At 36.5% G+C, this 21,866-nt stretch overlaps 1 protein-coding gene and 1 long non-coding RNA gene across 5 annotated transcripts in view; one reads left to right on the top strand and one right to left on the bottom strand.

Annotated features, from left to right (window-relative positions):
* LOC127979167 (hemicentin-2) overlaps positions 1-21,866 on the top strand; it is a 106,744-nt gene that overhangs the window by 61,330 nt on the left and 23,548 nt on the right. Inside the window, exons 14-17 of the mRNA XM_052584388.1 lie at positions 549-812; positions 4,073-4,336; positions 7,593-7,856; positions 13,858-14,151. Of these exons, the coding sequence (XP_052440348.1) occupies positions 549-812; positions 4,073-4,336; positions 7,593-7,856; positions 13,858-14,151 (1,086 nt within the window). The remainder of the gene's footprint in view (positions 1-548; positions 813-4,072; positions 4,337-7,592; positions 7,857-13,857; positions 14,152-21,866) is intronic.
* Positions 1-21,866, bottom strand: part of LOC127979221 (uncharacterized) — an 84,773-nt gene that overhangs the window by 40,740 nt on the left and 22,167 nt on the right. For 2 of the 4 annotated variants that reach the window (XR_008158750.1, XR_008158752.1), the window contains exon 2: positions 18,402-18,476. The exons of 1 other annotated variant lie outside the window; for it this stretch is intronic. This is a non-coding gene — a long non-coding RNA (uncharacterized LOC127979221). Of the gene's footprint in view, positions 1-17,182; positions 18,107-18,401; positions 18,477-21,866 lie in introns of those variants that run through there. One more of the 4 variants, XR_008158749.1, reaches the window with a different exon arrangement.

Below are 21,866 nucleotides of genomic sequence, written 5' to 3'. Positions count from 1 at the left end.
CTCTCCCAAGTTCTTGAATCTGGTTTTCCTGACAATCTTCACAAGGCTGTGGTCATCCCTGTTGCTTGTGCCCCTTTTCCTACCACACTTTTCCTTCCAGTCAACTTTCTATGAATATATTTTGATACAGCACTCTGTACAGCCAGCGCTTTCAGCAATGACCTCCTGTGGCTTACCCTCCTTGTGGAGGGTGTTGATGATCATCTTCTGTACAACTGTCAAGTCAGTAGTCTTTCCCATGATTGTGGTTGCATGTTCTGAACTAGCCCAAAAGGTACCCTGTATGTATCCTCCAAATTAATCAAACTAATCGAGCTCAAAATGGAATATTCTATTTTTTTGAGATACTGAATTTTTATTTTTCCTAAGGTATAAGTCGTAACCATCAGAATTAAAACAATAAAAACTCTTGAAATATTTCAGTTTGTGTGCATTGAATCTAGAATACAAAATTTACTTTTTTATTTAAATTACAAAAATAAAGATATTTTCTATGATATTATAATTTTTTTAGATACACCTATACATTGCACCTTTTTTCTTTTCAGATGCTCCAAAAAACACAATGTTGTCAGCGTTTCCCTCCAGCTCAGTGATAGAGGGCAATCCAGTGACTCTGATCTGCAGCAGTGATGCAAACCCAGCAGTGAACTACACCTGGTACAGAGAGACAGGGTCTCAGTTTGAGCTCCTCCAGACTGGATATAATCACACCTACATTGTGACAAACCCTACACACGGAGCATGGTATGGCTGTGAAGCTCAAAACCAGCATGGCCACTGCAATGCTACAATTCAGCTGGATGTTCAGTGTAAGTAAAAACACAGACCGTAAATTAATTTAATCTAATAAACATTATCTGATCCTTGATAACATAAATACAGTGAATATAGTGCAATTACTATTGTAACTGCAGCAAAAACATAACAATGCTCTGGACAGCACTGAATGCAATGTGCACTGTTTAGAGTGAAAATAAACATAAATTGACATGAAAAAGTTGCAATTTTACCATAAAAGAAAATGTTATGATTTCTGAAGGATTACAAAAGACTGGAGTAATGTCTGATAAAAATGCAGCGCTGCGTCACAGAAATAAATGATATTATAAAGTATAATAAGACAGGAAACCAATATTAGAAATTGCAATAATATTTCACAATATTACAGTTTTTTTGTTTTTAAATACAGCCTTGATAACCATTAAGAGACTCCAGTTACAAAAATAAAAAATCTAACTGATCCAAAACTTTTGAACAGCAATGTATATATAAAAAGCTATATTAACTTGATGCCACTTGATGCACACACACACACACACACACCACTCGCAAAAAAATAAAATAAAATAAAATAAGGACCACAGAAACTTACACGCTGCCCCGTGACTTTTAATAATAAAATAACATACTGGATTGCTTAAATTACCCCGCAATGAGGGATTTAAAATTGCTGTTTTGAGTTTTTATCAGTTTAGTATGGAATTACATTTGTTTCAGTAATAATGAACGAAACCTTATAAAACTGAACATAACTTTTCAGAAAATATAAAAAATATGCCATTACAAAAGAAGAAGAAAAAAACGATGAAAACGAAAAAAATTAACTCAGTCGCACAAATTTAACAGGCTCTTCAAATATAGTTCATTCTTTGTTAATGTTTTTCAAAGATTTGTTTTCGCTAATTGTGGATTCTAAATTCATTGCCACAAATTTTGCTTACATTTCACAGTTTTTCGTTTGTTGTTTTGACACAAACCTCTCATGGGGTTGGGCTTAACAGTGATCTATTCTGATTGGATAGTGAGCTTTTGATGGACAGGTGCTCTCTGACCGGGAAGTACAGACGCCACCCAGTGGCGCGCATATTGGAAAGCTCTCGTGATTGTGATTTGTATTACTAAATATGTAAATAATATTTGACCTTCGATCATCTCAGTCTGTAAAGATGAGCTCTTGTCCTTCAAGGCAGCCTGAAGTAAGCTTGTGTTACTGAATGACAATAATAACCCGCAACAAACTGTAGCACACTTTAACATGAAAAACTTGTATTGATGTTATTGGTTACTTCAGTAACACAAGCTTACTTCAAGCTGCCTTGAAGGACAAGCGGAAGAGGAAGATGATGCCGCTCCGTGTCTCTGTCTCCTGAAAGCTCATCTTTACTGAGACGATCGAAGGTCAAATATTATTTATTTATTTAGTAACACAAGGCACGACGTATTGCATACAAATCATTGCTAGAGCTTTTTTTCCCTTTTTCTATTTTTATTAATGCAGAGAACAAAAATCTTAGCTGTAGAGAAAGCAATATCTCTCAAGCAATGCAGGTTTTTTTGCAGCTGAATGTATAAATTAAACATAAGAGTCTTTATTTTCTCCCGACATCAGAGCCACTGAGGACATGGCTTTACTATTATAAAAAAAAAAAAGTCATAATACTAAATACCTTGACATCCAGTGTGAGTAGTTTTTAATCGGATGGCCATCCAGTGAAAGTACATGGTGATCTGCTGGACGTCTAGTGTAAGTCTAAAATAGAGAGGTTTAAACATGCAGTCTTTCAACTCTTGAAATGTTAAATCACACATTATATAGGTGCATCTCAAAATATTTGAATATCATGGAAAAGTTCTTTATATATTTTTTGTAATTCATAAAAGCATACTTTCTTATATTCTAGTTTCATTGCCCACAAACTGAAATATTTCAAGAGTTTTCTGTTTCAACTCTGATGGCTATAACTTACAGCTTAGAAAAATGTAACATTCAGTATCTCAAAAAATTTGAATATTTTCTCAAAGTTCCATCAAAAAAAGATTTACAAAACAGAAATCTTCAAGATCTCCAAAGCAGGTTTAATTATGCACTCAAAACTTGGTTGGTTCTCCTTTTGCACTAATTACTGCTTCAGCGCGGCGTGGCATGGAGGTGATCAGTCTGTGGCACTGCTGAGGTGTTATTGAAGCCCAGGTTGCTTTGATAGCAGCCTTCAGCTCCTCTGTATTGTTTGTCAGATGTTACTTCTCTTCCTCTTCATAATACCCCATAGTTTCTCTGTGAGGTTCAGGTCAGGTGAGTTGGCTGGCCAATCAAGCACAGTAATATCACGGTCATCAAACCACTTGGGAGTTGTGTTTATGTCAGCAGATGGAAACATAAAGTGCTCCAAAATCTCCTGGTAGATTAACTTTGGGCTTGATGAAACACAATGGACCAACCCCAGCAGACGTCACAGCTCCCCAAATCATCACTGACTTTGGAATCTGTGCCTCTCCAGTCGTCCTCCAGACTCCAGACTCCAGACGAAATGATAAATTTACTTTCATCTGAAAAAGAAAACTTTGGACCACTGAGCAACAGTCCAGTTCTTTTTCTCCTTTCCCCAGGTGAAATGCTTCTAATGTTTTTTTCTGGTTCAGGAGTTTCTTGGTTCTAGGAATGTGACAGCTGTAGCTCTTTTCCTGAAGATGTCTGAGTGTGGTGATGCACTGACTCCGGTTTCAGTCCATTCCTTGTGAAGCTCTCCCAAGTTCTTGAATCTGGTTTTCCTGACAATCTTCACAAGGCTGTGGTCATCCCTGTTGCTTGTGCCCCTTTTCCTACCACACTTTTCCTTCCAGTCAACTTTCTATGAATATATTTTGATACAGCACTCTGTACAGCCAGCGCTTTCAGCAATGACCTCCTGCGGCTTACCCTCCTTGTGGAGGGTGTTGATGATCATCTTCTGTACAACTGTCAAGTCAGTAGTCTTTCCCATGATTGTGGTTGCATGTTCTGAACTAGCCCAAAAGGTACCCTGTATTTATCCTCCAAATTAATCAAACTAATCGAGCTCAAAATGGAATATTCTATTTTTTTGAGATACTGAATTTTTATTTTTCCTAAGCTATAAGTCGTAACCATCAGAAATAAAACAATAAAAACTCTTGAAATATTTCAGTTTGTGTGCATTGAATCTAGAATACAAAATTTACTTTTTTATTTAAATTACAAAAATAAAGATATTTTCTATGATATTATAATTTTTTTAGATACACCTATACATTGCACCTTTTTTCTTTTCAGATGCTCCAAAAAACACAATGTTGTCAGCGTTTCCCTCCAGCTCAGTGATAGAGGGCAATCCAGTGACTCTGATCTGCAGCAGTGATGCAAACCCAGCAGTGAACTACACCTGGTACAGAGAGACCGGGTCTCAGTTTGAGCTCCTCCAGACTGGATATAATCACACCTACATTGTGACAAACCCTACACACGGAGCATGGTATGGCTGTGAAGCTCAAAACCAGCATGGCCACTGCAATGCTACAATTCAGCTGGATGTTCAGTGTAAGTAAAAACACAGACCGTAAATTAATTTAATCTAATAAACTTTATCTGATCCTTGATAACATAAATACAGTGAATATAGTGCAATTACTATTGTAACTGCAGCAAAAATATAACAATGCTCTGGACAGCACTGAATGCAATGTGCACTGTTTAGAGTGAAAATAAACATAAATTGACATGAAAAAGTTGCAATTTTACCATAAAAGAAAATGTTATGATTTCTGAAGGATTACAAAAGACTGGAGTAATGTCTGATAAAAATGCAGCACTGCGTCATAGAAATAAATGATATTATAAAGTATAATAAGACAGGAAACCAATATTAGAAATTGCAATAATATTTCACAATATTACAGTTTTTTTGTTTTTAAATACAGCCTTGATAACCATTAAGAGACTCCAGTTACAAAAATAAAAAATCTAACTGATCCAAAACTTTTGAACAGCAATGTATATATAAAAAGCTATATTAACTTGATGCCACTTGATGCACACACACACACACCACTCGCAAAAAAATAAAATAAAATAAAATAAGGACCACAGAAACTTACACGCTGCCACGTGACTTTTAATAATAAAATAACATACTGGATTGCTTAAATTACCCAGCAATGAGGGATTTAAAATTGCTGTTTTGAGTTTTTATCAGTTTAGTATGGAATTACATTTGTTTCAATAATAATGAACGAAACCTTATTAAACTGAACGTAACTTTTCAGAAAATATAAAAAATATGCCATTACAAATGAAGAAGAAAAAAACGATGAAAACGAAAAAAATTAACTCAGTCGCACAAATTTAACAGGCTCTTCAAATATAGTTCATTCTTTGTTAATGTTTTTCAAAGATTTGTTTTCGCTAATTGTGGATTCTAAATTCATTGCCACAGATTTTGCTTACATTTCACAGTTTTTCGTTTGTTGTTTTGACACAAACCTCTCATGGGGGCGGGCTTAACAGTGATCTATTCTGATTGGATAGTGAGCTTTTGATGGACAGGTGCTCTCTGACCGGGAAGTACAGACGCCACCCAGTGGCGCGCATATTGGAATGCTCTCGTGATTGTGATTTGTATTACTAAATATGTATGTAATATTTGACCTTCGATCATCTCAGTCTGTAAAGATGAGCTCTTGTCCTTCAAGGCAGCCTGAAGTAAGCTTGTGTTACTGAATGACAATAATAACCCGCAACAAACTGTAGCACACTTTAACATGAAAAACTTGTATTGATGTTATTGGTTACTTCAGTAACACAAGCTTTCTTCAAGCTGCCTTGAAGGACAAGCGGAAGAGGAAGATGATGCCGCTCCGTGTCTCTGTCTCCTGAAGGCTCATCTTTACTGAGACGATCGAAGGTCAAATATTATTTATTTATTTAGTAACACAAGGCACGACGTATTGCATACAAATCATTGCTAGAGCTTTTTTTCCCTTTTTCTATTTTTATTAATGCAGAGAACAAAAATCTTAGCTGTAGAGAAAGCAATATCTCTCAAGCAATGCAGGTTTTTTTGCAGCTGAATGTATAAATTAAACATAAGAGTCTTTATTTTCTCCCGACATCAGAGCCACTGAGGACATGGCTTTACTATTATAAAAAAAAAAAAAAGTCATAATACTAAATACCTTGACATCCAGTGTGAGTAGTTTTTAATCGGATGGCCATCCAGTGAAAGTACATGGTGATCTGCTGGACGTCTAGTGTAAGTCTAAAATAGAGAGGTTTAAACATGCAGTCTTTCAACTCTTGAAATGTTAAATCACACATTATATAGGTGCATCTCAAAATATTTGAATATCATGGAAAAGTTCTTTATATATTTTTTGTAATTCATAAAAGCATACTTTCTTATATTCTAGTTTCATTGCCCACAAACTGAAATATTTCAAGAGTTTTCTGTTTCAACTCTGATGGCTATAACTTACAGCTTAGAAAAATGTAACATTCAGTATCTCAAAAAATTTGAATATTTTCTCAAAGTTCAATCAAAAAAAGATTTACAAAACAGAAATCTTCAAGATCTCCAAAGCAGGTTTAATTATGCACTCAAAACTTGGTTGGTTCTCCTTTTGCACTAATTACTGCTTCAGTGCGGCGTGGCATGGAGGTGATCAGTTTGTGGCACTGCTGAGGTGTTATTGAAGCCCAGGTTGCTTTGATAGCAGCCTTCAGCTCCTCTGTATTGTTTGTCAGATGTTACTTCTCTTCCTCTTCATAATACCCCATAGTTTCTCTGTGAGGTTCAGGTCAGGTGAGTTGGCTGGCCAATCAAGCACAGTAATATCACGGTCATCAAACCACTTGGGAGTTGTGTTTATGTCAGCAGATGGAAACATAAAGTGCTCCAAAATCTCCTGGTAGATTAACTTTGGGCTTGATGAAACACAATGGACCAACCCCAGCAGACGTCACAGCTCCCCAAATCATCACTGACTTTGGAATCTGTGCCTCTCCAGTCGTCCTCCAGACTCCAGACGAAATGATAAATTTACTTTCATCTGAAAAAGAAAACTTTGGACCACTGAGCAACAGTCCAGTTCTTTTTCTCCTTTCCCCAGGTGAAATGCTTCTAATGTTTTTTTCTGGTTCAGGAGTTTCTTGGTTCTAGGAATGTGACAGCTGTAGCTCTTTTCCTGAAGATGTCTGAGTGTGGTGACTCTTCATGCACCGACTCCGGCTTCAGTCCACTCCTTGTGAAGCTCTCCCAAGTTATTGAATCTGGTTTTCCTGACAATCTTCACAAGGCTGTGGTCATCCCTGTTGCTTGTGCCCCTTTTCCTACCACACTTTTCCTTCCAGTCAACTTTCTATGAATATATTTTGATACAGCACTCTGTACAGCCAGCGCTTTCAGCAATGACCTCCTGTGGCTTACCCTCCTTGTGGAGGGTGTTGATGATCATCTTCTGTACAACTGTCAAGTCAGTAGTCTTTCCCATGATTGTGGTTGCATGTTCTGAACTAGCCCAAAAGGTACCCTGTATTTATCCTCCAAATTAATCAAACTAATCGAGCTCAAAATGGAATATTCTATTTTTTTGAGATACTGAATTTTTATTTTTCCTAAGCTATAAGTCATAACCATCAGAATTAAAACAATAAAACTCTTGAAATATTTCAGTTTGTGTGCATTGAATCTAGAATACAAAATTTACTTTTTTATTTAAATTACAAAAATAAAGATATTTTCTATGATATTATAATTTTTTTTAGATACACCTATACATTGCACCTTTTTTCTTTTCAGATGCTCCAAAAAACACATCATTGTCAGCATTTCCCTCCAGCTCAGTGATGAGGGGCAATCCAGTGACTCTGATCTGCAGCAGTGATGCAAACCCAGCAGTGAACTACACCTGGTACAGAGAGACAGGGTCTCAGTTTGAGCTCCTCCAGACTGGATATAATCACACCTACATTGTGACAAACCCTACACACGGAGCATGGTATGGCTGTGAAGCTCAAAACCAGCATGGCCTCTGCAATGCTACAATTCAGCTGGATGTTCAGTGTAAGTAAAAACACAGACCGTAAATTAATTTAATCTAATAAACTTTATCTGATCCTTGATAACATAAATACAGTGAATATAGTGCAATTACTACTGTTAACTGCAGCAAAAACATAACAATGCTCTGGACAGCACTGAATGCAATGTGCACTGTTTAGAGCGAAAAAAACGTAAATTGACATGAAAAAGTTGCAACTTTACCATGAAAAAAGAAAAGCTGTGAAATGGGTGTAGCACTGTGACAAACATCTTCATTTACAGAAAATTCATCTGAAAAGACCGAGAGAGATTTGGTTCCCCTTTTGTTAATGATTTTGTTACAGAGAAACATTTTAAAGTTATGCTACAGTTTCGAATGAAATATTTTATGATCCTGCACTTAAACCAGTGAAATTAGAAGAAACTGTCAGCAGCTCTTCTATGAAGCCAGTGCAGTGATCAAACTCTGGGGTACATTAGATGCTGCACATTAATACGGTGTCTGCAAGATGACATGGTCGGTTCACTTAGTTTTGTCGTGGCCATGAAATAATAACTCGCGGGAACGTTATAATATGTCATGCATTTGATCTTGAATTAAGAAATGTATTACTATACTAGAAAATATTTAATTATTAAATTATTTTATTAACCATAATGCATTTTAAATTTAACATACATTACATTTTATTTTGGCTAATTAAAGGTCCCCTTCTTCGTGATCCCATGTTTTAAACTTTAGTTAGTGTGTAATGTTGTTGTTAGAGTATAAATAATACCTGTAAAATTCTAAAGCTCAAAGTTCAATGCCAAGGGAGATATTTGATTTAACAGAATTCGCCTACAAAAAACGACCCGTTTGGACTACATCCCTCTAGTTCCTGTAGTAATGACGTCACTAAAACAGTTTTTTTGACTAACCACCGCCCACATGAATTCACAAAAAGGGGGCGTGGTCTTGTTGCGCTCCGACGGAGAAGAAGGAAGAGCTGTTTGTGTTTGTCGCCATGTCATTGAAACGCTGTTATTTTCATCTCTGAGTCCAATCATCTTTGTTTGGGCTTCCCAGGGACGCTGTACTTGGAGATTAATGGTTACAATTTATGTTTAACTCGGTTCCCGAAAATAATAATCCACATGTAAAACAATGTGCAGCTCATTTTGCTGAGGACAACTTTCTCAGTCTCAATCAGTTTAATGCCGGATTCGCACAAAGATTATTCTTGAAAGATGGAGCAGTTCCCTCTTTGTCTGGAGAAGGCGTTGTTTATGGACCACAACCGATAAGTGTATTTTATTATTTAAGTTGGTGCGTTTAACAGTTTCTGTAACTTACTACACAAAGGGCAATGCTGTTTAGCTTTGTTAACTAGATGTTAGGGCTGTGCAAAAAAACTAATGCGATTTTCATGCGTATCTCGTCAGTAAAAACGCTCCTGTGATAATAAGTACATCTCCAGCACATCGAATCACAACACAGGAACCGCTGGCCCAATCAGAACCCGTTACAAATTTCTGAAAGAGAGGCTTCATAGAACAAGGAAGTCATCAGCCCGTTTTTATGACAGTGAAAAAAGTGGTATACAGATAGGTGAATTGTGTGAAAAATACTGTTTTTTTTACACGCAAAAATGAACACATGTTATATTGCACATTGTAAACAATCAAAGCTTCAAAAAAGTGCATAAAATGGGACCTTTAACAGAACATAATTATAAATACTATAGTGTTTTGTTGAGGAATATATGTTAAATTTAAAATGCATTCCAGCAAAAATTCCAGTCAGCATAATCAAAGCTTAACTGACAAGTCAAGCATTTACAATTGCCTAGGCTATTATTTAAAAAAAATATTCAGAATGTAAAGTAAAGAGATGGAAATAATAATAATAGGATACAAATAATAGGATAATAATAATAATAATAATAATAATAATCTAATATACAAATATTATGGGAAAAAACGCAATCAGTTAATGGACTTACAAGACTACAGTGGGTAAAAACAGAGACAATTTCTAAAAGGACTTTGGTAAAAATTATTATATAATTTTATATTATGCAATTTATGTAACATTTATTTATTTATGATAAGCTTCATTTGAATGCTGACCATAACATAAATACAGCCCGGTAGCTAAGGCTTATGGTTAATATAATAATTTAATAATTTATATAATAAATAATATAATAATTTCTTAATTCAAAATAAAATATTAATGAATCAATCTCTGATAATTTCAGGTTGCTATGGTCATGCAGGTTTGTTTAGGCATTAAACTCATGGCCATGAGAAAAATATGTTGTTACCTCAACATAAGAAGTTGTGGCCACAAGAATTGGATGTGACCTAAATCCCCTTGGTGCAGCCACCAAAGCATACAAAGAGTTGCTCTGACTGCCTAAAGTAGGTGGAGTGTTCAATGTAGTTTTTTTAATCGCCCTGACAGAACAGAGCAGATATAGCTCCTGGTCCTCCTTAAAGTGAGAGAGCAGTGATTGTGATTACTTGTGCTCTGAATGGAGTACAGAGTACCTTAGGTACATAACCATGCCTAGGTTTCAGGACAACCTTAAGTCTTTAGACCTGAATTCAAGGCAGGGGGTGCTCACAGAGAGCACCTGTAAATCTCCAACTTGCTTAACCGATGCTAAAGCTAACAGCAGAGAGGATTTAAGTGACAGGGGTTGAATATCGGCAGAAATATTCAACTTTTGTTAGGACATAGATTTGCTCGTTGTCCGTACCAACCCTGCCACTTCAGCAAAGAAGCCTATGACCAATCCTCAGCATCTGAAGCCGCTAGGAACATTCTGTCATCAGGCGGCTTGTCATTTGATCCCCCAAACAAGACCGTTACTTGCGATGGCAGAGGGGCATTGGTCTAGGCGGGAGAACAAGAAGGGAAACCTCTCTTTGTGGAGAGAGTGAGGTATGTGTGACTTGAGCTGACATGAGTTCACTCGTATTTGAGTGCTGTAATCCTCTTGCCAGCTGCTTTTCCTCACAGGCTTCTCATCAGGGATTTTGCTCAGAAACTTGCTCTTTCAGTAGTTGCCATGAGAGCAATGCGGGAGAGAGCAGCTTGAAAGTGGTAACCTGATCTGGTGCTGTGAATCGGCAGGGTAATCAGTGCTGCTTGAGAGCATCGAGCTGTGGGCGGCGAGCTGCAAGTGTTGAGCAGAGACCATGAGAGAACGAGCTGATCTTGCTGCTGCAGAGCGGAGGCTGATTCAGCTTGCAGGCAAAGGCAATCTGCCATTGGTTTAAAAAGGCTTCAGTAATCGGAGAAAAGGAGTTTTCCTGACAGCATCTTAGCGATGCAGTATGAATAAAGTATTAAAAGGGAATTGATTCATAATATTAATAAAAACTATTTTAGTATCTCATTGATAAGGAATCCTAAATATTTTAAATGATTATATTGTACTAAGCCAATCTCTCCCATGAACTGCCAAAATACTAAATAATGTCCCACCAGAGACGGTAATATATTAGATCACTATTACTCAGCAATAAAAGATGCGTATCACTCTGCTCCACCAGCAGCTTTGGGGCTGTCTGATCACTGCCTGGTTCATCCTATACCAACCTAGAGGCAAAACATTTAATCTGCTGTACCTGTAATAAAGACTGTAAAGAGATGGACCAGTGGAACAGAGTGGGCTTTAAAAGGCTTTTATTGACCTTTATTGACTGATTAGAGTGTTTTTGAAGCGGCTACCACCACCGATCTGGACACATTTACAGAGACTGTAACATCATATATTAGTTTCTCTGAGTATATATGCATTCCTACCAGGACTTATTTAACATTCAATGATGATAAACCATGGTTTACAGCAAAACTCAGACATCTTCGTCAGGCAAAAGTGGATGCCTACAGAAAGGGGGACAGGGTCTTGCACAATCAGGCCAGGAATACACTGAATAAAGAGATTAGAATGGCTAAAAGGACCTACGCTAAAAAGTTGGAATATAAGTTCACTTCCAATGACTCAACTTCAGTGTGGAAAGGTCTGAGAGCCATCAAAAACTACAAGACACCATTCCCCCTGCACTGAGGCAAATCAACAACTTGCTAATGACCTGAATGAGTTTTATTGTAGATTTGAAACCACCCACATGCATTCTGACCATCTCTCTACATAGTCGTTAACACCTCCTGCCATCCTCCTCTCCCCACCTCCTGCTCTTCAAATCAGTGACGATGATGTTCGCCAAATCTTCAGGAAGAACAAAAGAAGAAAAGCACCAGGCCCAGGTGGTGTTACACCAGCCTGTCTGAAAACCTGTGCTGACCAACTGACCCCCATCTTTTTACAGATCTTCAACAGATCACTGGAGTTGAGTGAAGTCCCTTCCTGCTTCAAACGCTCCACCATCATCCCTGTTCCATTGAAACCCAAGATAACAGGACTTAATGACTACAGACCTGTGGCTCTAATGTCTGTCGTCATGAAGTCATTTAAAAAACTGTTTCTAGCTTATCTGAAGGACATCACTAGATCCTTACTGGACCCCCTGCAGTTTGCTTAACGATCAAACAGGTCCGTGGATGAGGAAATAAACATGGAACTGCACTTCACCCTGCAACATCTCGACAAAACAGGGACTTATGTGAGGATCCTGTTTGTGGACTTTAGTTCCGCTCTCAACACCATTATCCCAACAGCCTTCCAGACCAAACAGACCTAGCTCTCTGTTCCTAACTCTGTCAGTGGATCACAAGCTTTCTAACAGATAGGCAACAGCTAGTGAGACTGAGCAAATTAATGTCCAACAGCCGCTTCACCAATACTGGTGCCCCTCAGGGATGTGTTCTCTCCCCTCTGCTCTTCTCCCTGTACACCAATGGCTGCAAATCTAAAGACCCCTCTGTCAAGCTACTGAAGTTTGCAGACGACACTACAGTGGCAGCTGGCTGGCAGCTGGCTGTCTAGTGCAGTCTTAACAACCTGAAGCTGAACATGCTCAAAACAGTGGAGGACTAGATGATATAGGACTTCAGGAGAAACACCCCTGCACTCCCCCCACTCACCATCATAAACAAAACTGTGGCGGCAGTCATTCAGATTCCTCGGAACCAACATCCTTTAGGACCTGAAGTGGGACAATCACATTGATCTCATTGTTAAAAAGGCCCAACAAAGAATGTACTTCCTTCACCAGCTGATGATGTTTAACCAGCTGAAACAATTCTACTCAGCTGTCATTGAATCTGTCCTATGCACTTCAGTAATTGTCTGATTTGGTTCAGCTACAAAATCAGACATCAGAAGACTACAGAGAATGGTTCGGACTGCTGAAAGGATTATTGGGGCTCCTCTGAGCACCTTTCAAGAACTGTATACATCCAGAGTGAGGTAAAGGCCTCAGAAAACCACTCTGGGTCCCTCACATCCATGTTATTCCCTGACAATTGACAATTTGAACTTTTGTCATCTGGCCAGCACTTCAGAGCTGCAAATACCAAGACAGCCAGGCACAAGAACAGTTTCTTCCCCCAGGCAATCTACCTCATGAACAGTTAAATGTTCCCCATTTATGCAATTAAAAATGTGCAATATCCTTTATTTAATTGTTACCATCTCCATCCTAGTACATCCCTGCATCTCACTCTATTCTATTCCATTATCATCTATAGCACAACTGTACATACAATATATTTATTTTACGATTTATTTTGCAATATCTGTCTATTTATACAGCATACACCTTTTTTTAGTCTGTGTGTTGTTGTTTTTGTGTACTGGAAGGTTATGTTACTAAAAAAAAAATATTGTATGCGCAAGCATACTTGGCAATAAAGCTCTTTCTGATTGTGAAATAGCAGCTTTATCATTACAGAAGTGTAAATACACATGTAAATACTTTATATATCATGTTAGATTTCTACAGTATCTTGCTATTAACGTTTTTAACATGGTATTTTGTTTTATCATTCAAATTCTGAACATTTTTTACACCATAGAGACCATCAAGATCTTCTGTATCATAACGATTATATTTTCTCTTTCAGTTGCACCCAATATCTCCATCTCTTGCAGTCGAAGCAGTGTAACGGAGTGTGTGTGTGAGGCTCATGGGAATCCCTGTCCTACACTAGAGTGGCGTCTGTCTGGACGTGTGATCACTAACTCTACAGAAACCTCCATCAGTGAGGAGACGTTAGGAAGCACAGGAGTGAAGAGCGTCCTGAACATCCATCAGTCCCTCACAGACACGGACGTCCTGCAGTGCTTCAGCACAAACAAATACGGCAGCGCCAGCGCCAGCCAACAGTTTCAGTTCGTCCCATTGCCACAAGACACACGTGAGAAACACAACAACAACTGATCAATAAGAAAGAACACAAATTATATCTTTATCCATATGAAAAAGAAGTAGCTTGATTGTACAAAAAAACTATTTGCACATAATAAATTATTAATGACACTTTTAAAAAGTTCAGTAAGTAATAATGTCAGTTTCACATCTGAAACCCCCTGAACTATGAAAGACCAACCTCTGAGCAACAAAACACTGTTTTGTAGGTTTCCATCATCCGTCGGTGCTGCTCGGAGCTGCTGTCGGAGCCTCAGTGATGATGATCGCATGCTTCGTGATGCTCTGCTATGAACGGTGGGAACAAAAGAAGAAAACATAATAATCGCAAAACTGGTGTAATATATGATGAGAGATATATATACACATATATTTTCAACTATTATAAATGATTTCAAAAGTTTAAACTGTGATAGGCGAATGCTGCTTGCAGGTTTGAAACTACAGCTGGATTCAGTTGAGGCAAAGTATTCTGTAGCATTGAGGCTGAGGCAGCATTAGAATCCATTTGCAGAAGTTTATTAGGAAAAGATATCAAAGACAGAATCGTTAAACCAGGCAGAGAGTCAGTACCGTGATAGCAGTCTAATCTTTCAACATACAAAAGGGGAATCCACAAGGCAGAGACGTGTAGGCAGGTGAAAAGTCCAAACACAATAATCAGTCCAATCAGGTTGGGACAATCCAACAAAAGTGAACGAGAAGTCAGGCAGAATCATACACAGAACAGGCAGGCAAAATAACAATGGAGAATGCTTGGCAAGGCAGTTAAATTGGCAATACTTCGCAACGAGCAAACACACAGACTCGTGTTAAAGGGGGGGGGGGGATGCTATTTCATTCATACTGAGTTTTTTACACTGTTAAAGAGTTGGAGTCCCATGCTAAACATGGACAAAGTTTCAAAAATTAAGTTGCACGTTTGAAGGAGTATTTTTGTTCCCAAAATACTCCTTCCGGTTTGTCACAAGTTTCTGAAAGTTTTTTTCGAGTATGGCTCTGTGTGACGTTAGATGGAGCGGAATTTCCTTATATGGGTCCTGAGACACCTCTGCCGGAAGAGCGCGCTCCCGTATAGCAGAGCACTGAGAGCACAACAGACTTCACTGATCAGAGCGAGAGCGTCGCGAAAAGTCACAAAAGTGTGTTTTTGGTTGCCAGGCAAGACAACCCTGCACAGATTACCAAAAAAAAAAACAGCATTAAGGGACCAGTGGATGGAGTTTATTTTTACAGAGCATCAACGGAGTTGTGCAAGTGTTTTTGTTTGTTCCCTGCATTTCGAAGATGCTTGTTCACAAGGCCCAGTTTGACGAAGGATTTGCGTATCGTTTATTTCTTAAGGATGATGCAATCCCAACGAAAAAGGGTCACGATCGTGTGTTGGAACCGCAGGGGGTGAGTAAAACTGCTTCAAATATCTCTGCCTTCTTGTTAGTGCGTCCCCTCCCATCGGAGACCCGGGTTCGAGACCCGCTCGGAGCGAGTCGTTGCTGCTGCTGCTCTCGTTCAGTTTCAGCCTCTGGATCTGATTCTGGATCATAAATAAACGGCTGAATCTGACTGTAAGCCATGGTTTGTTTTGGATGATGGGTTTTCCGTCACGGTAATGTCACAACTTCCAAACGCTCTCAACGCAAAAGCCTATTCGCGCTCGTGATTCTTTAGCTCCGCCCACACGTCACGCCTCCAGCCGGTCGTGTTTTTCCGGGAAAAATCGGTACAGAGTCAGACTATCTTTCTCTTATGAATATAATAAAACTAAAGACTTTTTGGATTTATGAAGGATGCAGTACTACTCTATAGGTACTCAAGATTAACAGGATATTGAGTGAAAACGAGCATTTCACCCACCCTTTAAATACTGTCCAACAGGACATGAATGTAGAAGCAGAGGGAGCGGTACACAGTCAGTACTCAGGCGAGGGCTCCCTCTGATGGTGAGTCATTGCATTGGTACTTAAACTTACAAATAAAATTACTTATAAAGCCAATAAATGTTAACTGAAATTAAAAAGTACTGCAATACTAATTAAACTAAAATAAAAGTAAAAATGAATAAAGATAACAAAAACACAACAAAATTAAACTAAAATTTAAGTATAAAAATAAAATCTTTTTTAAAAAAGAAAAAAGTTTTAATAATTTTGTGCATTTTTTGTTTTTTTTAGATCTGTTTAGTAAATTTATTATCAAATCAGTATTATTATAATCACTAAGATACTGAGGTTTTATTAAGATTTTTATTTAATCACTTTACAATTTTAATATATGTATGCGTCTGTCTCTGTGTGTGTGTGTGTGTGTGCATGTTTACGTCTATAGTTTTTTTTATTATTACCTACATTTTGATGTCAGTTTCAGTTTTTTTAGTACATCATTTAACTAAGTGAAATTGTTTCCTCAGAAACTTCCTGAAATAAAACGTAAACATAACAAAACATTGTTTTAATGGTTTTAGTTTTAGTTTTAGTTAACTATAATAATCCTTGATCACACATTGCTCTGATGAGATTAGATTTTTCAAAGATCCTTAAACATGTTTTTCAGAAGAAGGAAAGTAAAGCCTTTAGAAACCAGAGAAGACGACACATCTGGATTCATTCTGACTCAAACAGTGAGTTGTTCATTCCCAAAGACACCGAGTGCACCTGAATCTCTTCATTATTCCTCCATTTACTTCACAAACACTGACCCGCCGTCAGGAGAGATCAGGGGCCTGTCCTCGCTGACCAGTGAATACGCTGAGGTCCGACACTGTCCTGCAGGAGACACAGACACAGAGAACAACACCTCAACATCTGAGACAGAGCCCAAAAAACCAGACATGACAGCAAAGATCACAGACACATCCTCACCGGCATCAGAAGACGTGATTTATGGAAACACGAGCCATCGCTACAGACAGAAGGAAGCACTGGTCAGTGCAGATGATGCTGAAAAACAAGACTGAACCAAAACCTTTGAATCTCTGAGCAACAATTTAAGAGATCCTTCATCTAAAAATAACAATTACAAACCTACAGAACTTTCTTTCATCTGCGGAACATTAAAGAATATATTTTAAGTGTTTTTTCCTCATTGTTCAAATGTATTGTTATTGAAGATCACTTTATTCTTCAGCAGAACATAATCAGTAGCTACAGTCACCCTGAAAATCACAAAAAAAGCACATACAGGCAACACAAAATGAAAACCTGTGGTTTCTGACGATACTTTGAATTCTTATGAAGCGAAACGATTGCTACAAGAAGCTGAACATTATTTACAACAGTATCACCTGTAATCCAGTCCTGCATGGTTTATATTTTAATGTGCAGTTTATTATACCCCATTGTCTTTTATTTCCTATACAAATATATATGTTTCTATTACAATTTTTACTTTTATTTTTCATTAAATTTGTATTAATCAATTTTCTTTTAAGACATATACTTTAGCTTCATTAAAATGTTTCTGAAAAAGGAATAGCCTACAATCTTTTATAATAATAATTGAATAAGTCTATATAAATGATAAACCAAGATAAAAACGAAACTGAAACTGATATAAAAGCAGGTGTGAGGAACTCTCAGTCTGATGTGTGTGGAAGAAAAGTGTTTTATTTAATTGTTTGATTAAATGACTTACAGATTGTGTTGCTTCCAATTCCACTCCCAGAGTCATCAGACTTCCTTCGAAAAACTCTCTGCATCTTTAATAGACAACACATGAGGGGAAAAAGAGAAATCTGGGATACAATTAATAGATTTTGATGTTTGTGAATGACATTGTGCCTGTATAAGTTCTGTATAGTTAAGGAAAGTTTTTATGATTTGAGCATAATGCATATAAATCTCACAAATAAATATCTGATCTTTTGAAATTCAAACAGAAAAACACTGGTAAAATATCACTTTTTTTTCTGCCAAGTTTCAAGATTTTTACCCAGTTAAGGCTCTAAGTCTGCATGAAATTTCTACCAATTTCAATTTTTTTATTATAAATATTATTCTGAACAATAAATGTTTTACTTTTTTTACATTTAACAAAAAAATGCAATTCAGAAACAAAGCTTACACAATTGTGGACATTTGGCATTTACGAGTCAAGAAATTTATATTCAGAACTGTTATTAAAAAAAAAAAGAAGAAAAAGAAAATTGACATTTAGCATTTACAAATAAAGTTCCAATAATAAAAGCATTCGAAAATAAACTTTATTAAAATCATTATTTCTATATCTCAGCACATAAAATACCAGTTTGGTGTCCTCTGGTGGTGAGTGTTTCTTGTTGTAATCACAGGAACTGATGTGCAGTTTCCATCTGCTCCACTAGAGACAGAAGAGACTTCACTTTCAGATCATTGACAACATGAAAACACTTTCAGTTTCAGTTCAGATATTACAGATGACAACTGTAATTTGAAGTAAACTGTTAAACTGAATTCAGAACATGAGAAATATTACCATAACACAATGTTGAGATACAGTATAATATCTCAAAGTAGTAAGAAATGCAAGAGATGAGAGATGAGATTTTTTTTTATTTTTTATTTTTTTATTCTGTACATGAACAATAACCAAACAGGCCAACATAATTTAAGTTGTACAACTTCACAATGTCACAAAGATAATAATAGTATTAAAACAATAAATACATAATTCAAATAAAGCACTGTAGGGGATTAATTAAACTAGGCTAAGAAATATTTGAAACAAAGTATTATTAATTAAACAAAACAAGTAATTTCCTGGCTTTTTACATTCTCATAATTTTTAAGGCATCAGTCTAATGTTTAAAGGTAGCTTTTTTGTAAATATATTTAGGGTGCAGTTTTCAAAACTTTACATTTGTGAATAAAAATTTTAACTATGAGAAATAGAATATTTATAATAATGTCTGCGTCTTTTCCCCCTCCAAATATACCCTAAATATGACCAAATCCCAACTGATAGATGGGAAAAAAATTTATCCATTTAAGCACCTCATTCCAAAATGGATTAATGTTCAACAGTTTCAATATCATTATGACAAATCTGACAAGTATTGACTCCACATTAAATCTTAATCTTAGAAATTCTTCGGCTGGGTAAATATCATACATCATTTTAAAATGTATTTCTTTACATTCGGGTGGAAGGGGGAAATACAAGATATTTGCTTCGAATTCCTTTACTAATTTCCTGAGATAATCTCTTCATATATGACCACGATAGCTTTTCTGCAAAAGAAAGTTTCTTATAATCTTATTTGTACACTTCTTGTCATCAAAACATATTTGTTGTAAATTAAGATGAACTATTCGGGGAATAAGTGTAGGATATGTTAAAAATCCTTTTAACATAATAACCATTGGTAAAGGAATACTTTGGTGACTTTTATAATAATTTTTTTTTCACACAATTAAAGCTGAATTTGGTACAGAAATCATTATAGTTCGCTAATAAAAACTCTTGTACCCTTTGGCTTTCTTAAATAAAGTTCATCCAATAAATAATGTAAATATTTTTATTTTATTATTTTATTTATTTTTACCCGGAAACCCCCCTCGAAAAGCGATTGGGCTAATTTTGGGCTAGTTTTTAGTAGTCAATGGTCTGCTTTTGTTGCGAAAACCTGGCAACCCATCTCCCCACTGATATCTGCAGAAAGAGACTTCCCAAGCAAGAATCAGAATGTGTTTCTTGAAGGAAAAAAAAGAATAAAATTGATATTAGATTTTTGGGTTTTGCAAACAAGGAAAATTCATTTTCTCTTAACAGAATCTTACCCCTACAGTTTAAAGTAGCAAATTAAACTTCAGACAATATCGAAAACATGAAACTGTTCCTTAATACTGAACTATGAACTTTCCGAAAACTTTATAGACTAAAGTTTAAACGAAATAATCAATGCTGAGTCCCTCGTTATTTGTCCTCCATCTATTGAAAATCTGTTCAAACACCCGTTAGTTCTCTGAAATACGTCTCCCATTTATGTATCCATAAGGACCCCGAAATCTACACTTCCCTTCTTTCCTGGTTCCGTCTTTCCCTCATCCCTCACTCGAATGATTACTTCTCTGGATCCGTTCATCTCTTTTCTTCACACCCGATGCATAACATCCACCGCGTCACCCATGTTGGAAGCGAAATCAGGGGGTAGGCTATTTTAACAAAAAGTTGGCTTCTCAAATTACCTTTTGTTTTAGTGAGCATGCTCACTTGCTCTTCCATCAGGTTCACTTCTTCATGTTTTGTGATCGATGCTCTGTTGTTTTAGTTGCGCACTTATGTCTTCGTGCTTCTTGTTAACTTTGACACCAAGTGCTCTGATCGCTTCAAGGATAGCAGAATAGAGACATCGTCGGATTGCTCGATTCCAGGTGACTTTTTAGATTTATTTCCCACTTTGAGATTTTATCGGGGTGGGTCTGGTTCACCTCTTTCTGTTCTGTTTGAGACATCGGCAATGTATGGGATCAGAATCCCGCCAAATGTGTTGCAGTCACAGATAAAAAAAAAAATTAAAAAAAAAAGGTTGAACCAAAATATAAAAATGGATGTAACATTATATTGCTCCAAATTTTTCAAATGAAAGCAAAGTTTTCAGAATAGCAAACAATGTTAATGGATCAAAAATAATAAGTGTAAAACAAAAATGTTATAACACATGAAAGAAAAAAAAGAAAGACGCATATGTAAAAACATTAAACAGATCATATTTCACAAAATGAAAATAACATTTCAACAATTATCTGATTTGCACACAAAATATTCCTTGGTTATATTTCTCTTCTTTTTTGTGCTCTCAGACATTTTCTGCACATATTTTTATTTTTGTATGCTTATGGTCTTTTCCCCTTCTCTCTTGTTTCCACGTTCTGCTTTTCCAGAGCTTTCAGTTATGTTTCATGTAAATCAGGGCGGGCTTAAGCTTATCATTGGTCCACTAGTTCTTGATTGACAGCCCCCCCCCAGCCAATTATATGTGTCTGTCTGTCACTATTGTACAGCGTATTGTTTATTTTCACTATTACATATACAAATTCCTAACACTATCATATAAGTGTTTTAAATATATAAAGTTTGAATATACAATATAAATGTACAACAGTCAGTAGGTTGTGGCAAGTTACAAATTATCTTTAAAGTAAGACATTAAATCATTAATTTAAATGGCTGATTCATTCAGTGAGGAATAAAGTGAATCATTCAATACTAAAGGCTGTTGTGTGTTGCTTGTAGAGGACACTTCTGGCTTTGTTTGGACTCTTCGTCGAAATAGAGCAAAATGATAAAATAGTTACAATACTAAACTCACACAAAATTGACTTCTTGTTATATTGATTTTATACTACAGTTCAATAAACATTTGCAATGTTCCTGACTTTGGGAAAAACACTGTTCCTGCTTGATATTGCTGAACTGTATATCATTTTATAATTTTAGAGTAACACAAAATGTGATAAATCTCACAAAACCATCAACCTTATCAATGACGTACATGAAAGTCAAAGCTGCAAATTTGTTTTTAAATTAACTACATGAAAAAATATTTATATATGAAATATATATATACAAAATAAAAATAAATTGTGGTGCTTTTCACTACAAACAACATTTACTTTAAATGGTAAGCCTATAACAAACTAATTACAAAACTAAAAACTGAACTCCCTGCTGCTCACATGCCTCACATTCAAGAACTAGTGGACCAATGATGACCTTAAGACCAACCTG

Source organism: Carassius gibelio, chromosome A4 (genome assembly GCF_023724105.1).
Source record: "Carassius gibelio isolate Cgi1373 ecotype wild population from Czech Republic chromosome A4, carGib1.2-hapl.c, whole genome shotgun sequence".
Lineage (NCBI taxonomy): Eukaryota > Metazoa > Chordata > Actinopteri > Cypriniformes > Cyprinidae > Carassius > Carassius gibelio.
Note: the sequence above shows the minus strand (reverse complement) of the source record. Positions and strands in the feature narration are given on the sequence as shown.